This window comes from Aptenodytes forsteri, unplaced genomic scaffold, assembly GCF_000699145.1.
Source record: "Aptenodytes forsteri isolate BGI_AS27 unplaced genomic scaffold, ASM69914v1 Scaffold216, whole genome shotgun sequence".
NCBI classification, from domain to species: Eukaryota; Metazoa; Chordata; class Aves; order Sphenisciformes; family Spheniscidae; genus Aptenodytes; species Aptenodytes forsteri.
In genome coordinates, this window is record NW_008796114.1 from 867,828 (window position 1) to 880,472 (window position 12,645).

General features: G+C 36.8%; 1 protein-coding gene across 1 annotated transcript in view; it reads right to left on the minus strand.

Annotated features, from left to right (window-relative positions):
* The window catches only part of SPAG17 (sperm associated antigen 17), a 117,762-nt gene that overhangs the window by 97,953 nt on the left and 7,164 nt on the right, over positions 1–12,645 (minus strand). The window contains 1 exon segment of the mRNA XM_019474093.1: positions 989–1,120. Coding sequence (XP_019329638.1) covers positions 989–1,120 — 132 coding nt within the window.

The window sequence follows — 12,645 nt, forward strand, 5'->3', positions numbered from 1 at the left end:
AGAGGTCTGATCTGATTATGATTCTGTGCAAGCTTGGTGAAATTCCTCCTAGAACACATAAGCAATCTGACTGAGGCAATCTTGGAGCTAGTAGTGATGGTCTCGGAGAACATGTGGAAGCGGGTTTCGGGAACACTGGAAAATGTGGTACCCAGTTCTGAGAAGCAGACTTCAAAATAGGAACTATTTGGAGAGAATTCAGAGGACAGGAACAAGCATAATCAAAAACTAGAAACCACGACAATATATTTGCATTTGTTTAGTTAAATATGTAATAGATTTCTGCAGAATGGAGGGTAAGAACTGTTGTCCCCATACACAGTGAGAAGCGAAGCAGTAACGGGTTTAAACTAGAGCAAGGTTGATAAGGTTAGAAACCTTTTCCAAATGGCTATGTTGCAGATATAGTTGAGCAGTAATACTGATTGCCGTAGAAAAGTGAAAGCACAGGAATGGAAGGTTTTAAGAACAGGTTCAACAAACATCTGCCAGGAAAAGTTTATGTATATTTAATCCTGCCTTAGTGCCAGAGGATGGAATAGATAACTTCTCCAAATTTCCTCCAGAGAGGTGATTCATGATAATAACTTCTTCATAGTTCTGCTCTTCATCTATCCTTGATACCTCTCAAGTAATAACCTCTCCTACCTTTGCTTCAGCAGAGATATATTCAGCTGAAGCGAGATTCTAGCTCTATTTTCTGTTGGTTCTAAGACTCAGCTAAGACATTACTACTTATTACTCTAGCAAAGAGTTCTTTCACAATATTTTTTCTTTTTTTTTCCCTCTCACCTGCATTTGAGTAATTGAGAGCTTATTCTCCAGAATCTAATTAACTTAAAAAGATAAATTTCTATTCACATTTCTCTTCAATTACAGATCTAGGAAGTTAAGCATGAGGAGAAAGGTGAATTTATGCAAACAGCACTAGAATGGAAGTGTCTTCATAAAGTTAATTAAGCATCCTCCCTAAGGCATATTATAGTACCTTCTTTTCAGCTTCTCTTCTCTGAAGGTCCTTCTGTTTGAGACAAAGCAGTTGAAATTTCAACAGCTTTCCAGTTAGTGTTACAGGAATTTCTTCACCACTATCCAGAATGGCTTTGGCTACTTCTATCACCTGCAGAGAAAAAAAAAACCAAAATAACTATTACTTATATAATTTTAATACTGCATTTGACACATATTTTGCATGCTGAAATGAGGAGGTGCTATCTCGCATTGTACAATGCATGGGTCAAAATAGCCACACTTTCAGAAAAACAACATATCAGTAAAACGCATAGCTATTCTTTGGTTCCTAAGACCTCAAATGAAGTTATATTTGCTATAGTGTGAGATAAAACTAGAATGGAGAAAACTTCTATGATTTATGTAAGGGTCAACAGGCACACAGTTCTCACAGTAAAATGTCATTTTTTTCAGGTTTTAAACAGAGAAGCAACATTAAGCAACTACTTATTATAAAGTAATAAATTAAAAAGCATTTAACAGATAGCAAATCAAGGGGAATAGTTTGGAGTACTGTTTAAAACGTGACTAGTGTCTGAATCACTAGCCCTGAATGAAAGATAAAAACTTCTTGAAGGGAATTTGAGAGGGTCCGTCTTGGTGAAAATACACCCCCTCCCTGTGTAATTCTGATTCCGTTGGTATGCAGCCTAATTGGGGTGAAATAAGGCTATTGAGTTTTCTCAGGGTGATGACAGCAGCGGGAACATACAGCTGCATTGTCCAGATGTGTGGCATTGACAGGCTGTTTTATGACTATGTTTTTTACAGCTTGTTTCCACTAAATTTCATACAACTCACTAACATCTGGGCCGTTTTCCTTGGAGCCTCATAACCACTTTATTTACTGCGAAAAAAATAAAATAACATAAAAATACCATAAAAAGTTGTTATATGTTTCTTTTCACTTGTGTTGTCTCTGTAATAAAGTTCACCTATGTAGGAAGCGCTGTTGAGGAATAATATAACCATAATATTTTCCTACTTTTGTTTTTAAGCAACCATCAGCTTTATTTATAACCATGGGCTGAATTAGGTGTTACTCAAATGTTCTGACATGTTTCTCTTTTCCCCTCTTGGAGCAATTACAGTTGGGCACATATGGTGTCAATTTTGCTTGCTAACATTCAGACAATGAAGGTGCACACTGCATCTCACTGAACTGTGTCTTGTCTAATGCAAACACCACCATTAGCTTTGAGCTTTCACAGTTTCTTGCCCAGCTTAGAAATTTTCACTTCTCAAGTAAAACCTAGGTAAGCAAATGTAGCCACTAAAAATGCTTCTCTGAATAAAACAAAGCCAAAATGGAATCCAGACTATTTATTATACGCCAAATTATTGTTTCATGCAAATGAAAGCAAAGTACAGAAAAAGAAATCTCTTGAAATTTGTGTTTTTCCCGAATTGTGTAACAGGGACACAAAACAACCAAAGTATTTTCATTTATAAACCCTCTCAAACCAATCCTGCCCCTCCAACACTAATAAACCTGATGATCTCCTTAACATACACATAGGAAAATGCATCATGGTTAAGATTAGTTCTGCTTTACATCTTTCACATTCAGAGTAAGACTACTTACTGGTCACTATCTCAACAAGCCAACCATAGAAGGCTTACTGGAAAGACTCCCATTGACTTCAGAGTCACAGCAGAAAATCAAGGATATGTTAAGAAGAGACTTAAAAACTCCCACAGACTGTAGGCAAACTAGAAACTACTAGCTATTCCAACAAAAAGTAGTCACCCAGAGCTAGCAAGAGAAAATCTGTGCTCTGAAAGAAAGAGACTTTGGTAGAAATATTACAGTAATCTCCCTTAGAGAGAAAAATTCTCATACAGTTTTTTTTGCAGAAGTGGTGTTAACAGCCTATGGAAAGGGATGTTTCCCAATTGCCTAATGTAGATGAGTTGCACATTTCTTGAAACACAATAGAGGGGAAATGGAGGGATTCTGGAAGGATTCCTGAAAAGTGTATATATAGTAACCCAGCTCGATGGCAGTTGCTGATTTATTGTTCAGGGAAGAAGGAAGGAACGCTTAGACTCTTACAACCCATTCTTCCTCACAAATTCAAAGCATTTTACCAGTCAAAAGCAATGCATCATGATTATTTCTATTTTGTAGATAGAGAATGCAGAAATGAAGAGACTTGTCCAAGGTCTATAGTGAGCTGGACAACTCTGAGTGGGTGGGAAGGACAAATTTTCTTATGTGAGGCGTTAAGAGAAGTACAAACCAAACTCTATTCAACAGGAGTACATTCCATGACTGTGGAGGGAGGTCAGACAAATAAGACAAAGATAAAATGAGCACACTACATTTGGCAATACAAAGAAAGCAAATAGTTTTTCATACAGCAATGTAAAATCTGCTTTATGCATAAGCAAATAGAAAACAATCCCTCACCGCTGCTAGTTTAAAGACAAAACATAGATCAATCCATGCACAGTAGATAAAAGAAATTAAATTTATTACACTCATGCATGTTTACTTCATTCGTGGCCCTGTGAATTATGCAGGCACCTGGCATAAACAGTTAAGAATCCACAGAGCCTCAATAAAAAACAAAAGCTGAAGACAAAGACTTGGTAGGAGTACAGAAGGAATTTTTTGGGATACTATGAGGTGGATTCATTTCAGATTGGCTATACTTCATCCCGCCAGCGATGACCTTTTTCTTATGTGAGAAACCATGGAAACTTGGATGGACAAACTCAGTTAGGTAGGGCCTCTTTTCCTTTAAAGGAAGAGGAAACTTAGCATTCCTCACACAGCAGGGGTCACATTTGTGAAGTGCAGAAAAGCTTCAGTGGTGATGCAGTATTTGATCTCATATGGTGGCAGTATGAACCATGCAGAGATTTAGCTGCCTAGTGCAAAGGGCATGTATTTCAAGCCATTCAAACACTGCATGAGTGCTTGTAGGTGACACTATACTATTGGCAGATGCTAGTGCCATTGAGATAGGAGACAGGTCTTAAAAGTTAGGGAAACGTTTAAAGCCAGAGTCTTTATGGTATCTCTCTTTGAAATGCCTCCTTTTCAATTTGCAGAACCATTGTGACTGCTAAATCATAATCAGAAAAGCTTTCAAAGTGATGCATTGCATTATCAACTTTCACAGCTTTATCACTACTTGGAAGCAGTAGCATCACTTGCTACGAACAGTGGTCAGCAGCCCATTTCATAGCGTAGTTCCCACGAACAGGGTCAGCAGCCCATTTCATAGCGTAGTTCTCCCATATCCAGGGTGAGCTTTCCTGTCTTCCCTCTTGTTCTTGAAACCGTAAGAAATTCAGGCCATCACATATCACATATACTCACATAACACTTCCTAAAAATCCAGGGTGAGCTTTCTAAAGCCCTGTCTTCCCTCTTGTTCTTGAAACCGTAAGAAATTCAGGCCATCACATATACCTCAGACTCACATAACACTTCCTAAAAGAAACATAATGGTTCCTAGAAGAACTCCTCAGTAATTCAAATCCCTTAGTAGCTGACACAGTTCAAGTCAATTTGAAGCAGGAGAGCCGTCAAGAGGCTATATGGATTACATGTACCAACCAAGTTATTATTTACTGTTCAAATGTATTTTCCTGAGCAAGCTAATAAAAGCAAGGGGGGAAAAAAGCGATCTTCACTTATTACAATCTGCCATCAGTATCGTGAATCCCTCACAAGCAGCTTTCAAGACAGATTAGGGAACAAAAGCTGCATGTGTCATACTGATAAGTTTCTTTTGTCCAAATAAGACTTCTTTACACATACTATTAAATATTTCTGAATCTGCTGATGTCATTTCATTGACTATAGCATACTACGATCAATCATTTTGAAAGAATACCAGGAAGGCACTGAGCTGACTCAACCAACTTCTTTCAAATCACACCTGCAATGTGTTGAAAGGCAATTTAGTCTCTACTATCAGACCATTCATCTAATTTCTTTTTTCCTCTCAGAACCTCTTCCCAACTATGATGTCAAAAGATCACTTGCTTAATTGTTATCCTTCATTGGTGAATTAATGACTCACAATTCAAACTGAGCTTAAGGACTCATGTAAATCAGTAAATCATTTGCATATCTGAACAGAGCTCCATATAGAGCTTATGTATCCACAAGGTAGACTGTAAAACTTAAGCTAAGCCAATGAATCATCTTTGTTAATCAATGAAGGCTCTACCAACATGTATTCCAGAGAATTAAAAAAAAATTAAAGTGGATTTGATTACACCTTCTGCCCCTCAGAGTCCTTTTCAAACAAACCTACTAAAATAAGAATAGGACACTTTCACTATTGAGCAATACTGAGCAAATACATATGCTGTTCACGTACTAAATATCTGCCTTTCTGTTGTGAGAACATTTCTCAAAGCAGCAGCAATGGCTGCTTGTGTGCTAGAAAAATATGTTGTCACTCATATGAGTGACTCTGTTTTTTGCCAAAACACAACACAGCTTGATTTGGTTAGCAGAAACCTAGTTAGAAATATCCATTGTAAGAAGGTCTGTTCTTTAAACCTCTCTCTACAGAAAATGTGCAACCTGAGGGCATACCTTAACTGGTTTGATCTCAGCAATGCAGAATGAGAACTTTCTAAGACATGTATACAGCGTATGTGTCTTAGTCTTACAAGTACTTAAATAATGTTCTAAGGGAAATACAAACAGGTGAATAACCTAATTTAAGTAAAAATGAGAAAATACATTACATAAAAATTATGTAATGATAAAAATTATGTAATGACTTTTCACCTTGGCTTTATTAAGAGCTCTCACCGCCTATGACATGTACCTCCTATGGCTTCCTGACCACCTAACTGCTAACAAAACAAACTGCTTTAAGGGAAGACAAAATACAATATGAATATCCAGTGATTCCAAAGATCAGTCATTAGCACTGCTGCCTCAGGAAGGAGGAGTTTTATGCATAGGGAAGATTTTCTCATGTGACCCTTCAGACACCTGTTTCCTTTTAACACTCTGATTGGGGGGAGATAGTTGAAATAGCATTTAAGTGATTTCTGAAGTACTCCTACAGAACCCAGACCTTTTTAAAAAGAGAGGACAGGCTAGTCTGCTGTGATCTGTGCTCAGAAAGAGAGATGTATTGCTACGATCAAATCTTGAAATGTTTACATTTCAGTAGTATGAATCTGCCCAGCAAGTCTTTCCATTGTGGAGTAGAAAATTTTATGCTTGCGAGAAGTAAACTGTCTCCAGTAATTCCAGCTAACTGGACCCACACAATGAACATACAAAGCTAAAGGATTTAGTCACACTTCCCTAACACTGCATCTGTCTAGGAAGAGAACCCAAGCAGAGGTGAAACAAAAAGATTTAAGAAGCAAAGTTGTCTCATCAACCCTTGTGCTGGTAGAACCCATCTAGCTACACCTTGTCAGAGTTTCCTAAGCCGCCTCAGAACTCATGGGCCAGGAAGTCCCAATGGCCTCGTGGGCTTGGCACCACAAGACTCTTAGGCAGGATCTTTTCACCTTGGTCCAGCTTTGCAACTGGGATTTGGGCATTTCCCCCCCCCCCCCCCCCCCCCCTTTGGTGACAAAAGATTCTGGGATTAGTTGCTCTACTTGAGAAAAATGTCTTATACTCTATTGTCCTTAATTAACCGATTATAGTCACCTGAAATTTTTGAAGGCAACAAAACAGAGAACAGCATTTCCTTTGGCTACTCCAGAGCGTCCCTCTACCAATTTAAGGGTGACATTCTTACAGACATAATTGCTGTTTGCTCTAGTTACACAGAGATTTCAACAAAACCTGCACAGAAAAAGCAGGAAATTTTATACCAAGTTGCATGCATGCAGGAAACTTTGTAATCTAGGAAGCAAAACCAAGGTCTCACCAGTGTTCTAAAGCAGGTTTTATATAGATAGATGAATTTCAAAAGATAACAAGTTTCTTTCCTAGAAAATAAATCATCAGCAATTTTGAGTTTTATGAATGGCCTCAGGACAAATAATTACAACCGTAGTAAAATAATAATACATGCAGAGGGCATTGCTTCTAGAATCCTAGAATTAGGATTATGAAGAAGAGTTGCTACTCTGAAATGGAAAGAAAAGAGGAACATGTTTCAACTGTCTCATGTAAATAATAGAACCTGAGCTCTCAGATTTTAGGAAACAGAAAATTAGAAGACACAGATTGTTTTCCTGCAGGAGCTCAAGACTTTTTGCCCCAGTTTCAGCACTTAGAAATCCTGGCACTTCTTAACATGACATATTGTCCTTAGAAGGGTCCCTGAACTGGAGAGACTTTAGAAATTGATTACAAACAACTACAATTTCTAGGACTGATTGGTTCATAGCAACAACAGTTCAGTCTCATGGAATAAATAAATCCCAAATGCAAGGCATATAATTTGATAACTCAAAGGACTACACATGCCACTATTGATGATGCAGTGGCATCGGATGCTCTGACAATGGCAAAGGCTGATGCAAAGACATGGTGGTATGTCTTTACTCTGGGTAATATTTTATTCTTTTTAGGTGGCATGGATTTCCTATATTTGAAATAAAAACCCTTTTGCTGTTATCCGAGGCTTAGAACTATTTACCTGATCACACAGACGCCTCTAATGCCACTAGGAAGACCTAGGTCATTAAGACATCGATACTGGACAGGCATATAGAACACAGAACTAGCCGAGATCTTTGCTGTTCTGGAAAGGCAGCTGAACCCACGTGAATGCTTTTTTTTCTTTTTGTCAGGACATTTTCTTTTGTTTCCATCTGGCCAAGTTATAAGAAGGCATTTGCCAATGATATTCTACTCTCTTGGATATTGGTGCTAGCAAGGCAATTGTCTGTCCGAGCAATTCAGCAAGCACTAAGAAGTCCACCAGTGAAAGGCATTATGAAGTAAGAACTAAGGTGAGCAGGACAGGTAGAAGCTCATGTAGCTTTTTCTCAGTGAGTTCTAGTAAAATCTTCAAGATGTAGGAGATCCTGGAATACCTTAACATTATCTAGGAAGAATGCGGATAACCCAAGTTTGCAGTTCATCTAAAGATGCCAACGATTTGTGGCCTGGGGTGTGATAGTGTCTGTTTGGAATAGTTTGGCACAGCCATAAGTTGTCCCTATTCAGTTGGCAGCAAACTGAATTGCTTGTAAAGGTCTCCTGTGAGATAAAGAAGGGGGTAAATCTAACCTCAGCTGATATGCAGACACTGGTAGTCTTCCATAAGGCTCATTCATATTGATATTCACAAATTGCTGAAGAACAGTGGGAGCTGTGAAACTTGCTAACCTAAGCTAACAAATTTTTTTCTTAACATCCTTTTAAGTAAACTGACCTAAATACTTGGACCCAGGAGGTAGAGTCGTTAAACTCTCCTCAGAAGACAAGACAATAAATATCTCAGGTAAATGTACCACCTCATGCAGTGGGATCGTTTACAAAATGTACTCTATTCTGTACTATGATGTATGTGGTAGGAGCTTGGTAACAGATAACAACAGAGCTGAAAACAGATGAGTAGATAGTGCCCACAGCAGGATTTGAAGTTTCTTACCCTTCCCTGGAGCCAGTACCTCCCTAAAAGGCATCTTCATTTAACGACAGTTCTCAACTGTTTCTTGAGCATTAAGCCGCTGCATATCCATACAGTGTAACGGCCAAGTCCTTCTGCAATAAAAATCTCTTAACTTACATCCACACAATAGCACTTGACAAAGGCTCACTGGAGAACTGTTCCATTTTATTATGACATTTAAGACTGCTGTATTTGTTTTGCTCTGTACTGGAATGAAAAATAAAATTAAATCTTTCTATCCTTCTGACAATTCAGCATGGCTGCCAAAGTTGTTTTTACTGTCAAACCCTCTCATCAAAACAATGACACCAGACAAGTTTTGGCTCCCGAACTGTTCCATTTTACAACTACTTTTAAAATTAATTTTGTTCTACAGCAGAATGAAAACAAAATCTTTCTAACTTTTTTTACAAAATAGAATTCTATTGACATACATTTTTAGACTGAGAAGGCTGGATTTTCGTACGACCATCTCTACTTTTGAGAAAGCCTGTTCTTGATCACAACCTTTCTGATGGTGTTTTGTCAAAATCTATACACTTCCACAAAAATATTTCACCTTTAATTATATATTTCTACAAGAAACCAAAAGGCTTCCATAAAAGTACTCCTGACTAGCATTATTTCTGAAACTTGTCTCTTCAGTGACACATATCCAGGCTACTAAACAGTCTTTCCTCTCCTCCAGATGCCACATGACTCACAACAGTTTGTACCTTCTTGGGTGAAAATACTCCTTGCCACAAGCATAATGGCTGTGACATTAAGAGTTTTCTTTTCACATCAAGCTAAACCCAAAACTTTTGATTTTTCTGCCCTAGGAATTTACTATAACATCCTTAACACAAAATAAATGCATACTCCTTGTCCCTAGTGCTGCCCTCCTCTTTTTTTTTACTGAAGAGTTAGAGACAATGATGAGAAAATCTTAAAAAAAGTTACATAAGACAATAGAAAGGTATAAGATAATAGAAAGGTATGAGGTATTTAAGACCTACTGAAGAGGACATAAAAATTATTTAGAAACAGAATAGCTATTCTTAACTGTTTTCTTGAACAAAATTCATGCCATTGCGGTGAGGGAGTAATAGAATAAGGTAGCTTTCAATAATTATGCACATATATATTTTAAATACATATTAAAATATATTTATTATCTAATTATATATAATTAGATAACCATATAATCATATATAATAAAATATATGCATAATACTTTTTATCTACATAAACTTTCATAATACAGTAAGAGCACCTATCCCAGGAACTACGTGCTCAGTTCCAATCTAAAGTGGACCTTCTCTTTACATCATGACATGACCAGCACTTCAAGCAGTCTTACCAGCAGCAACCCTCACTTCGTAAGTCTCCATTCTATGCACTTGTAGCAAAGTATTAATTCACAGAAATGCTTAAAGACTGCTTTTAATCCCTTGTTTCCTGGCTAAATTAATTCAAATTTTTCCACTTCAGCTTGTTCATTGGTATGTTTTACTGTCCTACAGAAGTTCTTAATAACTTGGGTTATGTATTTTGTGTTGGAAGTGACAGGAAAGGAATGTTTCATTTACACCTGGAAAACCCAAGGATCCTTCTGTCTCTGCTACAGCCTATTGCCTATTAAGGCAAGAAGTACTGTGAACATTACACAACTTCCCAAGGATTCTGTCAGCACAATCTTAGGGAAAAAAAACAAACCAAAGAAAAAAGCCCATGTACCATATAAATAATTTTAAAACAATGCAAGATTCTATTACTAACCAATAACCTTTTAGTCCTCAAAATGAGCTGTACAAAGCATGAATTAACTAAGATTTATATGCAAGCACTCAACTGAACTGGATTTTGATGGCAAAACTGTGCATACTGTGCTTAGCAGTAGAAGGATTTAATTTGGGGGTCTCTTTGGTTTGTTTGCTGAAACTGTACAACTAGGTTGATATCGCAATATGCCTGGTGATATGGGTTGACTGTTATGTATCTTGACTCAGACAGTAAACCTGGCACTTCTCCTGCTTTTATCAGTCCTGAAGTTTGAAGTATCTGAGTTGATACTCCTTCCCTGCTAGCAAGGAGGTAAAATAAAGTGAGGCTTTGTACGGGAACCATTTGCCATGCAGATCTGGAAGCAAGTCTACAGGAGAATCAAACAGGTCCTGTGTTCAGCCAACAATGACAAGAAGCAGAACAATTTGTAATCAAAATTCTATATTCTCTTCTGTTTAAATATTAACAGTTCCTGCGTGTGACATGCAAGCTAATGTTTCTTGCTTGTCACAAGCAAGAATCAAACAGAGATAATTCAGTGCAATCAGATGGGTAACAAGATCCTGGACAGCCTGATTTAAAAGTCCTCACTATTTCAGATTTAAGGAAGAAAAGCAAGAAAAACAAGGGAAAGACAATGTACGCCAGCAGAGATAAGGACAATAACAGATTTACTTTTTTAAAAAATTGTATCAGGAAAAAAAATATCATTACCATGGCATTGGTCTGGTATTAAATGGAAACAGTAGAAGAGTCAATAAAGATGCAGGAAAAGTAGGGCTAATCAGAGATTTTTCTGCTCTACAGATTTTTCTGCTCTACATTCAGAAAAACAACAGATAATATGGTTGTATCACTTCGTTAATAAGCAGTTATTTCCAACTGTATCAATGGAAAATTGCAAAAAGGCAGCTTTTAAAGCTAGGCATACCAAAAACCAGTAGACCTGGACAACGTAATTAAAGAATTATTAAAAATAGGTAGCTGAGGAGCTCTGTATATGATGAATATAATCTTTAAGTAATTCTTGGAGAACAAGGGAAGTTTTAAACTAAATAAAAGAAAGCTGATGTCACACCAATGCTTAAAAAAGGGGAAACTAGAATAACATATGTATTTTAAGTACTGGCAATGTAATGCTGATCATTGCAGAATAACAGAGGAGCTGATATTATTTCCTTAATGTCCTAACAGAGAACTCAATGAACTACAAATAAAAGGAGGGTAAAATAATTATTACCAATTCAATTTTCTTCTTTTTGGAAAAAAAAAGAAGGTGGTCTTTAAACAAAGAGAGCAGCTTTCTCTGGTAAGACTGTAATTCTAGCTGAAACAGATAATAACTCTGATATAGGGAAAAAGCACAATTCCTTTAGTATTCTTTGACTATTGATTTAGAAACAAGCATTCTATAGTTAATAAAGCAGTAACAAAGATTAAAACTCATTAACTAACAAATTTAAAAATGCAATTACAAACAAAGAGTCATCATCAAACAGGTGAGTTTCTTGTTGGGTCTGAAGCATACAACATATTGAGACTACGCTATTCAGAAGTTTGTCAGTGATCTAGGAAAAGATACAAAGTCTTCAATTATAAGATCTCCAGAAGACACAGTAACCACGGGAGATATAAAGAATGTAGTGGAAAACTCATTCACACAAAGAAATTTGGTTAATGTAGTTAGTATAGGGCAAGAAAGCAATATGATTTGGTTTTGTTAAATTACAAGACATATCTCAGAAGAAAGAAAACAGGCCAAATTTACAGGATAGAGAACCTGTAAAGTGGTAACTTTGGGAAGGACTCATTGGTCAAGGGTGAACCAATCAATCCAAAATTAGCTCTCAGTATAAGGCAACAGCCAAGATAACTTAACACAATCTTCAGATTTGTATACAATGAGCTATCAAATAGGAGTACATGCATTATGTTATGCTTGTATTTCATATGTATTCAACAAAAACATTAAGTCCATTTGGCGTCCACAATTAAATAAAAATAGTGAATTGTAAATGTTTGTTAGAGAAGATAACAGAAATTATTAAAGAATTGGAAAAAAAAAAAACCATGAAGGAATTTATTACACATTGCTAAATAAAGAGAAAAATGAAGGGACACAATCTCAAAGTTTCTGCACAGAGAAGAGAAGATTAATTGCAAGATTTTATTTAATTTAGCAAATATGGCTATAAGCCATATATTGAAACATATGTTTACACTGAAACTAGAATCATAGAATCATAGAATCATTGAGGTTGGAAAAGACCTCTAAGATCATCGAGTCCAACCGTCA